At 37.9% G+C, this 17,168-nt stretch overlaps 1 protein-coding gene across 3 annotated transcripts in view; it reads right to left on the bottom strand.

Annotated features, from left to right (window-relative positions):
• CDK15 (cyclin dependent kinase 15) overlaps positions 1–13,792 on the bottom strand; it is a 103,054-nt gene extending 89,262 nt beyond the window's left edge. For 2 of the 3 annotated variants that reach the window (XM_004378228.2, XM_004378229.1), the window contains exons 1-4: positions 13,479–13,601; positions 12,603–12,752; positions 12,301–12,395; positions 8,910–8,989 (exon numbers count right to left, since the gene is read on the bottom strand). In XM_004378228.2, coding sequence (XP_004378285.1) covers positions 8,910–8,989; positions 12,301–12,395; positions 12,603–12,752; positions 13,479–13,601 — 448 coding nt within the window. Of the gene's footprint in view, positions 1–8,909; positions 8,990–12,300; positions 12,396–12,602; positions 12,753–13,478; positions 13,602–13,719 lie in introns of those variants that run through there. The other variant, XM_004378230.2, reaches the window with a different exon arrangement.
• Between the last annotated feature and the right edge of the window lie 3,376 nt (positions 13,793–17,168).

Raw genomic sequence — 17,168 nt, 5'->3', positions numbered from 1 at the left:
TAGCCATAAGGGCCAGAGGCAAGGTTTTTGGCCAAGGAAGTCTTGTGGCTTCTGTTAACTTAACAATTTTTAATTTTAATATTCCATTAGCCCTTTTCACTTTCCCTGAAGATTGGGAATGAATGGGACAATGATAATGCCAATTTTTTTAAAAAAGTATTTTCATTAATTGTTGAATAATCTTCCCAGTAAAAGGAGTTCCTCTATCACTTGATATTCTTTAGGAATTCCCCAAAGAAGAAAAATATTTTCTAAGAATTTTTTCATGATCATAATTGCATCAGCTTTTTTATTGGGAAATGCTTCTATACAACTGGGAAACATACAAATCATAACCAGGACATAGTAATAACACATAGAGGGAGGTGATTATACAAAATCCACTAGCCAATGTGCAAAAGATCATTTTGGTGGAGGATACAGCCCAGGATCTGTCATGATAGTTTTTCCTAGATTATGGGCTAAACAAACGCCACATTGATTACAGATTTTTTTTAGATTCCAGGGAAAAATCACCCACCAGTAATTTCTCATAATTTATATCATTTTCTTAATTCCATGATGAGTTAGAGAATGCAAAGCTCTAATTAAAGGATCATTTAAAGATTCAGGTAGAATGAATTTTTTATTTGGTCCTTCTATCAATCTAGTGTTTTTATTAAGTCTACAACCAGCACTTATCCAAGTTTGTTTTTCCTCTTTAGAGGCAACCTGTTGCTTTAGTTTAGCGATCAATGAGGTTGCAGTAAATTTTCCACAATAATCAGCTAAAACTTTGCCTTGATATTCTGTCTCGATTTTTTTGTATGTGCTTCAATTTTGATTATTGCTATTTTTTTTAGGTAATTGGATAACATACATTAATTCCTTAACTAAGGGGCTATTTTTTATTGGAGGTTCAGCTGAAGTCAAAAAACCTCTTTGTTTCCATAGCATGCAAAATCATGGACTACTCCAAAAATATATCTACTATCAATGTAAATGCTTACAGTTTTGTCTTTTGTTGTTTGACACGCACGGCTTAATGCATATAATTCAGCTGGCTGTGCAGAATAAATTGAGGTAAAGAACCATTCTTTATTAATTAAAATTGATTGATAATGGCATAGCCAGCTGGATATTTATCATTGGTATTTTTTTGCATATGATCCATCAACAAAACGTACACAGTCAGGATTTTCTAATGAGGTCTCTTTTAGATCTATTCTCAGAGTAGTTAATTGATCAATTAATTGTGCACAATCATCTGGATCACCACCTACAGGTAAGGGCAGCAGAGAAGCTGTATTTAATGAATTACATTGTCTAATCTGGATATTGGAAGGAGTTAATAAAGATAATTCATATGAAGTAAGTCTTGCTGCTGACAAATGCTGGGTCTGATAATCTTTTAATAGTTCCTCTACTGCATAAGCAAATCAGTGGATTACCTAAGACTAAACTTAAGGAGACTTTACAACCAAAGCAGCTGCTACTATAGTTTTGAGACAATTCAGACAGGCTTAAACTACTGAATCTAATTTCTGACTATAATAAACAATAAGCCTCCAATTTCCTCTGCGTTCCTGAGCTAAAACTCCTATAGTTTTTCTGCCTTTTTCATATATGAAAACATAGAAATGTTTATCATAATTTGGAAGACCCAAGACAGGTGCATTACTTAAGTGATTCTGTTAGTCTGTAAAGGATTTTTCGGATGTTTCGTCCCAAGGCAATGGTTCAGGAACAGAATTTTTAGTTAGATCATAAAGTGGAGAGGCTATCAAATAAAAATTTGGTACCCAATTTCTACAACACCCTGCTAATCCTTAAAATACATGCAATTGTTTCTTAGTAGTGGGTTAGGAAAATTTCTAATAGTGTTCAATTTTTCCAAAGAAAGTCTTATTCTATTTTTAGATAAATTTGTGTCCTAAGTAGGCAACAGATTCCTGTACAAATTGCAAGTTCTCCTTTGAAACATTATGCCCTTTTGTTACCAACTGTTTCAACAAATAAATTGAATCTTTTAAGGCACTTAATTCAGTGTTTGGACATAAAAGTAAATCATCCACATACTGAATTAAAGTTGAGCCTTCAGAAAAATCTAGATCACTAAGATCTTGATGTAAAGTTTGGAAGAAATAAGAGGGTGCTTCAGTAAAATCCTGAGGCATAACAAAGTATATTGTAAATTTTCCCAAGTAAATGCAAAAAGATATTGGCTAGATTCATCCACAAGTATGCTAAAAAAAAAAAAAGCAGAAAGTAAATCTATTATTGTAAACCAATTAAAATCTGGGGGAACTTTGGAAAGTAAAGTATGGGGATTTGGAACTACTGGAAATCTAGGAACAACAATTTTGTTGATGGCTGTAAGATCTTGTACAAATCTCCATTCTTTACCATTTGGTTTTCTTACTGGTAGCATAGGAATGTTGCAAGGAATAGAACAAGGTATAACTAACTCTTTAATAATAAAATTTTCCACTATTGATATCAGACCTACAATATCCCCCAGTTTGAGCAGATAGTGAGGAATACTATGCAAGTGTTTAGTAGGATCAATTTCAACTTTAATTGGTTCTGCATTTTGAGTGTGACCTATATCTGTAGAGTCCTTCACCCATAATTTTCTCTGGCAATTTTGATTTCCACCTCAGGGTCTTACACTTGCTGTTGTCTCTGCTTGTAACCCTCTTTTCTCAGCTGTCTTCATGAATGCTCCCTTGCTTCCTTCAGGTCTCTGCTCAAATGATACATATAAGGTAGGGGCTTCCCTGACCACTCTAGATGAAATAGCAGCCCTCTCATCCCCAACCTGCTCCAGTGATCCTCTATCCCCGTGCCCTGCTTTACTCTTCTTTATAGCACTTATCGCCATCTGACATGGTATATGCATTTTTTTTTATTGTTTGTCTCCACCTTTGAGAATATGCCCTCCATTGAGAGCAAGCACATTTGTCTATTTTGCTTACTGCAATGTCTGGCTTATTGTAAACATTCAAAAAATATTTACTGTTGAATTAGTACCCATTATACCTATTGCAGTAGAGTTGATTGAATTAGTAGTCAGCCATTAATTACATGATCATTTATATGGGGCCTCAGTGGCCCAGTGGCTAAGCAGTTGGCAGTTCAAATCCACCAGCTGCTCCTTGGAAACCCTATGGGACAGTTCTACTCTGTCCTATAGGGTCACTATGAGTTGGAATCGACTCAACGGCAATGGTTTTTATCATTTATATGCTTATAATTGATTGGCAAAGGTATTTTTGTTCAAGACATTTTTATTCTTTGTTTCTTGTATTTGTCTCCCTCATTAGATTATAAATGTTGTGTGTGTTATTGCCAGGTCTACTATTGCTTTTCTAACACTCCAGGACTACTGAAATAGTTATATGGAAACAGTGAATTTTGTTGAGTAATTAATAGGGAATTTGCGTGAAATAGTGGATGATGATTAAAACACTTATCTCATGGTATTGTTGGTATAATGTTTGGTCTGTGTACCAAAGGGATCTAAAATGCCTGAAATCTCTGATGTATGGGTATTAAACATGAGAAGGAAAATTCATTCTTCTAATTTCAAGGTCACATCATCAATGTCACCGTAGCACGTGGTGTCTGCTCTGCGGGCTAACCAGCCAAGAGATGCAAAAGTCCATTGAGAAGGAGAAAGATCCTAAAATCAGAGCATTCTGATTTCTGAAAAGTTATTTTTATAATGCACATATTCTAAGTATACTTATTTTTGTTTTTCTTCAAAGTAAAGACAAAAATAGATTGGGGGTCTTTAAGACTCCATACAAATCAAAACGGAATTTTTTAGACCAGTTGTAAAATGCTTTTATAATGATGATGATAATAACAATCGCTAACACTCATTGAGGGCTTACCATGGGCAACGCATTGTTGTAATAATTTTATATTTATTAACTTGGTATGATCATGAGAATACCCTGGAAGCCAAAGTGAAAGCCTGAGGAAAACAACATAATCCAAAAGATCTGGGAAAGTAGTTATGAGTGAACTTTATTCATCTTGTTTAAAAAATGCAGTTTTTTTTTTAAATTCTAAATGCCCAGAAAGGTATTTAGTATGGCCAAGTTGTTGAATATTAAATGGAATTTAATCTGATTCTCATAAATGTAAGATATTTAAAAATTTAGAAAAAGACTATCATTTTCATCTGGCAATGATATAACAATATTTAATTTCTTGGTTTTGTTAATCCCATTGAGGTTTATAGTTTAGTAAAATTTTAGGAAAATTGATGCTTTGCAAGTGCAATGGGTCATGATGTTTTGATGTTACTCTACTCTGTTTTCCTTTAATTTATGAGAAAATATAAAAGATTGCAATGACAAAGAAGAAGGCTGACTCTCAAAATTACTACGTCCAGCTGCACGTAGTAAATGTCTGGTAGTCAAAGATTTCACTAGTCTGTGAGCTTCTTGAAGGAAAGGATTGTCCCTGTTCTTGTCTTTGTATCTCTAGCACCTAGTGCAGGCCCTGGCACTTGGTGCTCAATAACTGTGTGTGAATTAAAGAAGGCCAGGCCAATTATAACCAGTTTATATAGGATTCAATAATGGAGCCAATTTTTACACCCAGCCCCACTGTGCATTGAATAAAAATGTTTGTATCCCTGATCTTCATAGGTTGCATGTGTTGTTCCCCCAAAAGATATACTGAAGTCCTAACCTCTGTGATTGTGACATTATTTGGAGTTAGGTCATTGCCGATGTAATTAGTTAAGATGAGTTCATTAGGGTAAACCCTAATCTCTTTATAACTGGTGTCCTTGTAAGAAGAGAAGAGGCATAGAGGGAAGACAGCCATGTGAAGACAGAGGCAGAGATTGAGTTATTCTGCTACAAGCCAAGGAACACCTGATGCTACTAGAAGTTGGGAGAGACAAGAAAGAATCTTTCCTAGAGGCTTCGGAGAGATCATGGCCCTACTTATACCCTGAATCAGGACATAGCACATAGTCATATCTTTGTAAAACAAAATAATGCCAGAATAACGTATGTGACTGGGTTTATAATTCCAATGTTATTAAGTGCCATCAAGTTGGTTCCAACTCATAGCAACCCTATGCACAACAGAAAGAAATGTCACCCGGTCCTGTGTCATCCTCACTATCCTTGCTATGTTTGAGCCCATTGTTGTAGCCACTGTGTCAATCCATCTCCTTGAGGGTCTTCCTCTTTTTCGCTGACCCTCTACTTTACCAAACATGATGTCCTTCTCCAGGGACTGGTCCCTCCTGATAACATGTCCAAAATATATGAGACAAAGTCTTGCCATCCTCTCTTCTAAGGAGTATTCTGGCTGTACTTCTTTAAAGACATATTTGTTCATTCTTCTGGCAGTCCATGGTATATGCAATACTCTTTGCCAACACCATAATTCAAAGGCATCGATTCTTCTTCGATCTTCCTTATTCATTGTCCAGCTTTCGCATGAATATGAAGCAATTGAAAATACCATGGCTTGGGTCAGGTGCACCTTAGTTGTCAAAGTGACATCTTTGTTTTTTTAACAATTTAAAGAGGTCTTTTGCAGCAGATTTGCCCAATGCAATACACAAAATGAATGCATTTGTAAAATAGATTTTTGAATCAGATTGTTTTGAATCATGGCTCAGTCCTTCATTAGCTATGTGATCTTGAACCAGCTGGAGTATCTGCATATACAACATTAGAATAATATGAATTTTTCAAAGGTTGTTAAGAGGACTGAAAGAGGTAACACATGAAAAGTACCTGGCACATACATTAAAGCTTATTTCCCTTAATGCTGTTCATACTTTTGCTAATTTCATCACATTACAGGTTACGATCAAACGAAAACAAACAGTGCTCTCGAGGACCAGACTAATAAACTGCCACATGCATTGTACCTAAATATAGAGAAACGGTACATGTAGTAAAATCCTACTCAATAAATCTTTGGCTGCTATACCATCAGAGCAGCCAAACTGTTCAGAAGAGTAATTCCTGCTTCAAGGCTTTTTAAAGAAGGCTGCATTACTTTTTCAGTTCGTCTGCACGTGGCTTTCAGTTGCCTTTTTAGCTAGTGACCCTGGATTTTAACTAATGAACTCCAGCTGTTCTTATTTTGCCTTCCAGCCCTTCTCATTTAACCTCCTGCCTCCCTGGTCTCACATCCTTAAAGTTCTTACAGGAAAAATGGGACAGTGCCAAAGTTTTCAAATGAGGCCTCATACCTTCTTGAGGGGAGATGGCTCCTCTAACAAGGGCTCCCAGCTTTTACACTGGTGGAAAAGGAAACATTCATTGTTGGAAACTGGGCACCTAAAAACCTCCAAATGTGTCAAAAATCCTTTTGTGGTTTTTAATATACAAGCAAAGCATTCAGTAAGGTAAGTCCATAAAACAAACCAAGAAAGTCCACAATTGAATACTAAATTTAATTTCAAACACCTGTGATAGAAAGGCATCTCCTCAGCATATATGCAGTAAAAGAAACATTTAGAGTACAGACTGAATATAGAGAGAGCTTTTCTGAACCATGCTGAGAACCATCTGCTAGCAAAACTAGCAAAAGGTTTCACTGTTCCTCAAAATGTCAACCTGAGAAACTTGGCTGTGGGCTAAATCTGAGCAAAGCAGTCCTTAAGCAATACCAAACAAACAAACAAACAAACAAAAAACCCAAACCCATTGCCGTCAAGTCGATTCCGACTCACAGTGACCCTAAAGAGCAGAGTAGAACTGCCCCATAGGGTTTCCAAGGAGCACCTGGTGGATTCAAACTACCAACCTTTCGGTTAGCAGCCGTAGCTCTTAACCACTATGCCACCAGGTTTCCAATACAGGGTTAAGCAATATAGGGGAGGGTTATCCAATAGGCAAGGTAAGCACAGTGCTTACCTTGCTTACCAGATCATCTGTAGAGAACAATTTCACATTTTTTCACCACCTCAAAGATTCTGCTTCTAGATATGGCTGGCATCTGTCTCTCTCCCAACCCCACAGCATCTTCCTATAGAATCAAAGCCTTTTTTCAAATTTGCAATCCCTGACAGGGGCAGATGACCCAGTAAGCAAGGTAAGCACGGGCTTACTTGTGCTTACTTACTAATCTGTAGTGAACAATTTCAAAGATGTGGTGAAACCCATGTGAAATTGTTCGCTACAGATTATTAAATAAGCACAAGTAAGCCCATACTTACCTTGCTTATTAGGTCATCTGCCTCTGAGCAAGGCAGGGTCAAGTACACAAAGAGGACAAAAGGAGGATGAGGTAAACTGGCCTAGAGACCCTCCCCTGTGCTGGTGACCTGGGGATTTCTATTACTTTCAGAAATACTCTTTAACCTACCCACATGTCACTTTCTAAATCTGATCATCTTTTCACGGGACCACTAATAAGCAGATTAGTAAATGTGGCTTCCATTATAATAAACACTTAAAACCATGCTTTCCTCCAGAACGCACCTGACCCTACCAGGATGAATCCCTAGCTAAACCTATAGCCATTTGGCCCTTCCACTTAAATTCAAAAAGACATATTTCCCGAGGGGTCCGAAAGACTTGAAAATGGCATCAAATTCAGTTATAAACTCATTTTCTAAATTGCTTTTTCCATGCTTTCCAAGCTTGGTTCAAAACCTACTGACTCCATTAGCCACACCAAGAATAACTTGTTCTCCTCTTAGTTTACAATGTTAGACTGAAACAACTTAGGACAGAGATCAGGGCTTTTTCTTCTCATCCTTCACAACACCCAGCAACATGCTTTGCATATAGTAAGTGCTTGATGGAGAAGGGAAGAAAAGTAGTTAAAAAACAGAAATAGCAAGACCATGGAAGTGCTATTTCTCTGCATTCTTATTTTATTTCAAATGAATCATGAAACAATATTAATAAATTATATTTTTACTGATTTATTTTCAATATGTTGCCTTCTTGAAATGTTTATTATAAATTATGAGTTCTCTTGATGGTGAAGAAGACATTACCAAGGGAAAGGAGCAAGAATGAAATAGTAATAATAATAGCCGACTTCTACTGAACCTTGAAAATGGACTCTGTTATAAATGCTTTATATGCATTTTTTTCATTTAAATCTCATAAGAACTCAGTGAAATAGGTACCATAATTATCCTCTTTTTTTTTTGCAATTAAGAAACTAAGCCTTAATAATCTACCCAAGGTAGACCTAAGATTTAAATACAAGTCCATCTGACACTAAGATCCTTACCCACTTTGCTATACTGCTCTGGAAATAGAGAAAATACATGCACAACACTAACATGTTGTGTTGATAATAAATAAAGTTTTTCAAGTGCTATCTAAACAATATGCTATTTTCAGGCAAATTGTCCACTGAGAATTAATGTAATTATGTTATATTATTATATATTTTTCTCTTTTGTATGGATTTTCTGGAGTTATATAGATATAGCCTTAGCAACCTGCATGGTGCCAAACACATAGAAGATATTTACCAAATAGTCACTGAGTTAATAGTTTTGGTCAAGTGATATAACTGTTCTGAATCTTATTTTCCTCAAAAATAAAAACAAATACTCCTGGGGAAAATTAGTATGAAGAACAAAATTGTAATTATCATATTACTTCTAGAAATATTAAAAAACTAGGTGCTGAATAGGAGTCCCTGGGTGGTGTAAATATTTAACACACTTGGCTGCTAACCAAAATGTTGGAGGTTTGAGTCCATCCAGAGGCACCTCAGAAGAAAGGCCTGGTGATCTACTTCTGAAAAAAAATCAGCCATTGAAAACCCTATGGAGCACAGTTCTACTCTAACACACATGGGGTTGCCATGAGTCAGGTTCAACTCAATGGCAACTGGTTTTAGACGCTGCATGGATAAACTCAACACATTTTTTTTACCAGGGCAAGGATTCAAAACGTTTTTACTGCTCTTACCTTCCCGGATGGCTGTAAATGGGACTCCTTCCTCTGCATTCATGCTGATGACTTTTAAAGCCACTAGTTGTCCATTTATCCTAGAAGAGGGGTTGGGGTGGGGGGAGACACACACTGAGGTGGTTCACAGCAGCAATTTATACTAATGGTGGTTTAACAAAAGTCATTGTCCTTCAGAATATATTCCAACACATGAATCTACTATCATCTCAAAATAAAAAGTTTAGTGTATGTATATATACATATTTTCCAAAACACTTCTTCTGTTTACCAAGGTGATATCTGTTCATTATAGAAAATTTGAAGAATACAGAAAAGCACAGAGAAAAACCCCCACCAAATTCATCCACAAAATATTTTGATTTATATTGTTCTTTTATTTCCTTTGTGCACGTATTTGAGCCATTCTTATTTTTCATCTGAATTACTACAGTGGCCTCTTAACAGTGTCTCTGCTTGTACACTTAAACCCCTACTGTCTATACTCAACTGAGTAGTCAGAGGCATCCTTTTAAAATGAAAGTCAAACCAAGTAACTTCTCTGTGCAAAACCCACCATTGTCTCCCATTTCATGCAGAATAAAAGCCAAATTCTCACAATGGTCTCCTAGGTGCTACAGCTCTGTCCAGGCCCCACCTTTCTCTCTCTCTCCTCATCTCCTTCTAACCAGTTGCTGACCAGCCCACTCAGATTCATGGTGACCCCATGTGTGTCAGAGTAGAAATGTGCTCCATAAAGTTTTCAATGGCTGATTTTTCAGAAGTAGATCTCCAGGCCTTTCCTCTGAGGTGCCTCTAGGTGGACTCGAACCTCCAACCTCTCAGTTAGCGGCCGAGTGCATTAACCGTTTTCTCCTACCAAGGACTCCCCAACTCCTTCTATTCTCCCTTTATTCATTGTTTTGTTTTTTTGATGGAATAAGCTAAGTGCCTAGAACACATGTATAAATGTATTGTTTTAATACACTATTTCTCTCCCCTGTTTTATTTTTTTCCATAGCATTTTTTACCCTTTGACAAACTCAGTATTCTACTAATTTTACTATCTCACCACCACTAGAATGTATACTTCATAAGAGTAGGGATGTTTGTGTTCTGATGTAACCCTACTAACTAAAATAGTGTCTGGTACATTAAAATAAAACAAAACAAAACAAAAAAACCCGTTGCCATCGTGTTGATTCCGACTTATAGCTACCCTATAGGACAGAGCACAACTGCCCCATAGGGTTTCCAAGGAGCAGCTGGTGGATCTGAACTGATGACCTTTTGTTAGCAACCAGGCTTTTAATCACTGCGACACATATTAGTGAAATGAATGAACTCTTCTCTGATTCTTTATTCAAGCCTTTTACATCCCTTAGTAAATCTTTATATAAATCCTGCCTATTTTTTAATGCTAATGAAGATTTTTGTTGCTACTGTGAGGGTAATTTTTCCCTATTATATTTTCTAAGTGGTATTGCTAATACATAAGACAACTTTTTATAAGGGTATTTGGTTTTGTAACTGATCACTTTTTTGTTTCCTTACTACTTCAAATAGTTTCTTAGATGATGCTTTTGCGTTTTTTAGGTAGACAATTCTATAATCTACAAAAATGATACTGTCTTTTTTCTTCTTGTATTGGCCAGAATGTTTATGATAATCTTTAACAGTAATGGGTAATGGATATTTTTGCCCTATTTCTAATATAACAATCTCTTGTGTATTTTTTCCATACTCTTCTATGTACATATAAATTTATACATGTACTATATATCCGAGTAATTTTTTCTAAATGGGATCATAGGGTACATTGTTCTGTAACTTGCTTTTTTCTCTTCAAATAAATATGAGTCATCTTTTCATGTTAGTTCATCCAGTTCATACTTCAGATGTATACTATTTCATTGTATGGTGAGTATTTAGCCAGTCCTCTGTGAATGGGTATTTGTGACCAGGTTTTTATTTTTTCTATTGTAAGTCTTGCTTCAATGAACATACTTCTTCGTATATCTCTGTACACTTGGACAAGTATTTCTAATGTATTTTTCATCCTATTAGTAGGCTGAGCCCTTGAAAGAAATCTTTTATAGTCTTACTTCCTAGGATGGTCTGTTGAATTGGATTAAACCTTGTCTCTATACAATACATTTAAAATTATATTTCCCCACAAATCCTGTTTAACATTTACAAATAAATAAATAACGGAACTACTAAGATAGATAATACAATATTTACTCTTATAGTATTTATATTAAATATTTTAAATTAACTTTTACCACTACGGAACCATTATTTTTTTTCCACCAGAGTAACTGACAAATGGAAATCAGACCTTCCGACTTTCACCACCTTAACTAAAAGGCAGTAAAGTTCATGAATCTTTCATATATGTTTAACAAAGTTTGTTGTTTATCAAAATGCAAAGTTTGTTTCCTGGTATGCAGTGTTTTTATTCTCCAGCCATTTTGTATGTTTTGCAAGTGTAGAAAACCCAGGATTTATCATTTTTTGTGTACTTTAGAGAAGGAGCCCTGGTGGTGAGGTGGTTAAGTGCTTGGTTGCTAACCAGAAGGTCAGAGGTTCAAACTCACTAGCTGCTGCATGGAAGAAAGATGTGGCAGTGTGCTTCCGTAAAGATTTACAGCCTCAGAAACCCTACGGGCAGTTCTACTAGGAATCAACTCAATGGCGATGCATTTGGTTTGGTTTTATACTTTACAGAAACCAACATCAGAATGAAGTTGCAAACTCAAGTTTGTCATTGTGATTTAGGAGGGGATATGGAAAACCTATCAGAGATACCTAAAAAACTGCACTCAGCACCAGGCTGAAGAAAAGTAATTGTTCTTTGAATTAGTAGTTGTCGTTGTTAGCTGCCATCGAGCTGGCCCCAACTCATGGCAACCCAATGCACAACGGAACAAAACAGCACCCGGTCCTGCACCATTCCCATGATTGGTTGCAGTTCAGACCCTTGTGATCTATAGGGTTTTCACTGGCTGATTTTCAGAAGTAAATTACCAGGCCTCTCTTCTTAAACCACTGTAGACTGGAAGCTCCGCTGAAACTTGTTCAGCATCACAGTAACACAGAAGCCTCCACTGATAGATGGGTGGAACCCAGGTCTCCCACACGGAGATGAGAATTCTATCACTGAACCACCTCTGCCTCCAGGTCAGTAGTAGAGTCTATTAAATAAGAGAGGAAAGGCTGACGTAGCGGGCTAATTTAGTTGGGTCAGGGTAGGTTTGTTTTTCTTTCAAGGCTATTTAAATCATTATGTCCCTCTCCCTATTGTCCATCTTGTCTTGCACAGGTGCAGATGCCTCACCTAGCTTTAGAAAGCAAAATAAGGGGGTGGGACACTCGTCTCTAAAGTCTCTCCTAGCTCTGAGTCACTCACCTGCTAATCCCCTTGTAAACTGTAGCATAAGAACCTTCACCCAGCTTCTCCAAATTCAAGTAAGATGAGGCTGCCCCAAAAGGGAGACTCCTTCTCTGCTTAAGGGGAGAGGGAGGGGTGAGAGGTGGAGAAGAGAGAAAGGGCATGTTTTAGTGTTGCCGTTTTCCTCTGTAGGGAAATTAGACAGCATTGCCTGAGTGTACTTGTGAAGGCCTGGGCAGTAATTGCCCTGGAAGTAAAGCCAGACTCCCTAGACAAGCACACCTTAAATTCTTTGGGATCAACATCAGCTGCTCACTCACCCACTGTAAATTCTGCTTCAGATCCTCTTCCTGAAAAGAATCGCTATTGCTCCGTGGCCTTTTACTCTTAAACTTCTGGGCACGGACAGCTTGAAGTCCCCTGGGGTGAAATGAAGTCATGGAACATGATGCTTCTTCTAGGTTTGTTAGCTAGAGAAGAACAACAACAAAAAAAGTGCAGAAATAAAATTTACGGAAAGTCAAGACTTGGTGGCTGGCATAAATCATTTTTTCTATATTTGCCTGATTTTCATTCTTCAAACATTTTCTAAGCTTCCTACCTCCCCAAAAGGTACTTTTCCCGAAAGTCAGATCCCTAAAAGAAGACTGCAATGATATCTACTGCTGGAACGCAGAATCCTTTCTTTACTTAAAAATATGTTTTTGACACTTGGGTTAATCTTAATCTCTTTGATGGATGTTTTCCAATTTTTCTGTTTCTAACTCAGGCTTTTTTTCCCCCATGTCCACTTAATTTATCTTTTTAGGGGAATAATCTTCTAGACGGCATTGCTAGGGATCATGAGCTAATTATTAGAATTTTGAACCTTCAACATACCAATACTGCAGCTTGCTTTTTGAGATTCAGTTCTGTAATTGAGTATCTCAGAGATTATAAGAGAATAACGACTTTCTCTACTTTAAGGCAAGTGAGTTTCATGCAGCCTAAAGCATAGGATTATTTTTCCCTTTTGGTTTACAAGGACATCTCCCAATATGATAACAGCAGCCATAAATTCTCTGTGACTTTAATAGAATTTTCTTTGTATTGGTTTAGACCTACTGCAGAAAAATCAGACCCCACTATAGAAAGGGAGTCTCTGAACTCCTTGGTTTACTGATAGAGAAAGATGCTCTTGCCAGGGATACAAATACCTCGACCGCAGCCTCCGTCCTCACAGGCTGAGTCCTCGGACAGCTATGTGCCTCGCCTCTCTCTGAACAACGATAGCAGCTGCATCCAGGCTGTAGAGTCTTTGCACACAGCTCCTGACCCATAATCTTCCAGGTTCAAGGAGAAAATCCGTGCTTGAACCTCTCCCCCTCTGTCTCTCCCGTCCTTGTTTGCTCTTTTTTTGCCAGAGGTCAGCAATGCTGGAGCTTTCAAATGACTCACATGAGGGCTCTGCCTGGAGCAGCCTCATGACTTCAGCAGTTTTCCTTTATCAGTGTAAGAAACTATACGTCAGAAAGGCTGCTGTCTTCGTTTATATGTGCACAACTGCAAACAGGGTGGCTAATGTGGGATAGAATAAAACCAGGCATGGTTAAAGTGCTCATTTCCTACTGAAACCACAAGTTAGTGCTGTTAGTATACATCGTTTATATGAATTTACTTTGCTTATCCATATAAATGATAATGGTATTTATTAGGCTTCACTGGTGCTAAAGTAGACACCTTGAGGAGTATTTTCTTCCTGCCTTTCATCTGAAGGCATTTTGCTTTTCAGCTTTAAAATAAATTTGCAACCGAGCCAACTTTAGAAGTCAAAGAAACCACAGAATCATACAACAGGAAGAAAGCTGAAGATATCCACTCCATCTCTTTGCCTTGAAGTAACAGTCCCAAACTTGTTAGGTGCCCTCGAGTTGGTTCTGACTCATAGCCACCCTATGTATAAAAGAACGAAACACTGCCTGGTCCTGCACCATCCTCACAACTGTTATACCTGAGCCCATTGTTGCAGCCACTAAGTCAGTCCATCTCCTTGAGGGTCTTCCTCTTTTTCGCTGACGCTCTACTTTACCAAGCATGATGTCCTTCTCCAGGGACTAGTCCCTCCCGATAACACATCCAAAGTATGTGAGATGAGGTATCGCCATCCTTGCTTCTAAGGAGCGTTCTGGCTATACTTCTTCCAAGACAGATTTGTTTGTTCTTTTGACAGTCCAAGGTATATTCAATATTTTTCCCCAACACCATAATTCAAAGGCATCGATTCTTCTTCGGTCTTCCTTATTCTTTGCCCAACTTTCACATGCACATGAGGCAATTGAAAACATCATGGTTTGGGTCAGGCACACCTTAGTCTTCAAGGTGACATCTTTGCTTTTTAACATTTTAAAGAGGCCTTTTGCAGCAGATTTTCCCAATACAATACGTCCTTTGATTTCTTGACTGCTGCTTCCATGGGTGTTGATTGTGGATCCAAGTAAAATGAAATCCTTGACAACTTCAATTTTTTCTCTGTTTATCATGATGTTGCTTATTAGTCCATTTGTGAGGATTTTTGTTGTCTTTATGTTGAGGTGTAATCCATACTGAAGGCTGTAGTCTTTGATCTTCATTATTAAGTGCTTCAAGTCCTCTTCACTTTCAGCAAGCAAGGTTGTGTCATTTGCATAACACAGGTTGTTAACGAGTCTTCCTCTAATCCTGATGCTCCATTCTTCTTCACCTTCTTGGGTTATTTTCTCAGCATACAGATCGAATAAGTATGGTGAAAGGATACAATCCTGATGCACACCTTTCCTGACTTTAAACCACACCATATCCCCTTGTTCTGTCTGAATGACTTCCTCTTGGTCTATGTACAGATTCCTCATGAGCACAATTAAGTGTTCCGGAATTCCCATTCTTTGCAATGTTATCCTTAATTTGTTATGATCCACACAGTCGAATGCCTTTATATAGTCAATGAAACTCAGGTAAACATCTTTCTGGTATTCTCTGCTTTCAGCCAAGATCCATCTGACATCAGCAATGATGGTTCCACGTCCTCTTCTGAATGCAGCTTTAATTTCTGGCAGTTTCCTGTTGATGACTGGTGCAGCCGCTTTTGAATGATCTTCAGCAAAATTTTACTTGCGAGTGATATTAATGGTATTGTTCGATAATTTCCACCTTCAGTTGGATCACCTTTCTTTGGAATAGGCATAAATATGGATCTCTTCCAGTTGATTGGCCAGGTAGCCATCTTCAAAATTTCTTGGCATAGATGACTAAGCAGTTCCAGCGCTGCATCTGCATGTTGAAACATCTCAGTTGGTATTCCGTCAATTCCTGGAGCCTTGTTTTTTGTGAATGCCTTCAGTGTAGCTTGGACCTCTTCCTTCAGTACCATCAGTTCCAATCATATGCTACCTCCTGAAATGGTTGAACGTCAACCAGTCCTTTTTGGTATAGTGACTCTGTGTATTCTGTCCATCTTCTTTTGATGCTTCCTGGGTCGTTTAATATTTTCCCTGTAGAATTCTTCAGTATTGCAACTGGAGGCTTGAATTTTTTCTTTCAGCTTCAGAAATACAGAGCATGTTCTTCCCTTTTGGTTTTCTAAATCCAGGTCTTTATAATACTTTACTGTGTCTTCTCGAACTGCCCTTTGAAATCTTCTGTTCAGCTCTTTCGCTTCATCATTTCGTCCTTTCACTTTAGTTACTCGACGTTCAAGAGCAAGTTTCAGAGTCTCTTCTGACATCCATTTTGGTCTTTTCTTTCTTTCCTAAGAACATCTTTATTATTTTGCTTTTTTTTTTTTTTAATTGTGCTTTAGGTCAAAGTTTACAGCTCTAGTTAAATTTCTCATACAAAAATTTATACACACATTGTTATGTGACCCTAGTTGCTATCCCTAGAATGTGACAGCACACTCTGCATTTCCACCCAAGTTTCCTGTGTCCACTCAACCAGCTCCTATCCCTTTCTGCCTTCTCATCTTGCCTCCGGACAAGAGCTGCCTATTTAGTCTCATGTATCTATTTGAACTAAGAAGCACACACTTCATGAGTATCATTTAATGTCTTATAGTCCAGTCTAAGCTTTGTCTGCAGAGTTGGCTTTGGAGACGTTTTCTTTCTGGGTTAACAGAGAATCCAGGGGCCATGTCTTCTGAGATTCCTCCAGTCTCAGACCATTAAGTCTGGTCTTTTTACTAGAATTTGAGTTCTGCACCACACTTTTCTCCTGCTCCATCAAGGACTGTCTGTTGTGTTCCCTGCCAGGGCAGTCATTGGTGGTAGCCGGGCACCATCTAGTTCTTCTGGTCTCAGGCTTATCAAGTCTCTGGTTTATGTGGCCCTTTCTGTCTCTTGGGCTAACACTTTCCTTGTGTCTTTGGTGTTCTTCATTTTCCTCTACTCCGGGTGGGTTGGGACCCATTGATGCATCTTAGATGGCCGCTCGCTAGCTTTTAAGATCCCAGACGCCACTCATCAAAGTGGGATGCAGAACATTTTCTTAATAAACTTTGTTATGCCAGTTGACCTAGATATCCCCTGAAACCATGGTCCACAAACCCCTTCCCCTACTACACTGTCCCTCAAAGTGTTTGTTTATGTTCAGAAAACTTCTTAGATTTTGGTTTAGCCCAGTTGTGCTGACTTCCCCTGTATTGTGTGTTGTCCTTCCCTTCACCTAAGATAATTCTTGTCTACTATTTAGTTAGTATATTCCCCTCTCCCCTCTCCCTCCCTCCGCACCCTCATAATCATCAAAGAATGTTTTCTTCGGTATTTAAACCTTTTCTTGAGTTCTTATAATAGTGGTCTCATGCAATATTTGTCCTTTTGCAACTGACTAATTTCAGTCAGCATAATGTCTTCCAGATTCATCCATGTTGTGAGATG

This window comes from Trichechus manatus, unplaced genomic scaffold (genome assembly GCF_000243295.1).
Source record: "Trichechus manatus latirostris isolate Lorelei unplaced genomic scaffold, TriManLat1.0 scaffold00056, whole genome shotgun sequence".
NCBI classification, from domain to species: domain Eukaryota; kingdom Metazoa; phylum Chordata; class Mammalia; order Sirenia; family Trichechidae; genus Trichechus; species Trichechus manatus.
The sequence above is the reverse complement of the archived record's forward strand: the minus strand, read 5'-3'. Positions and strand labels throughout refer to the sequence as shown.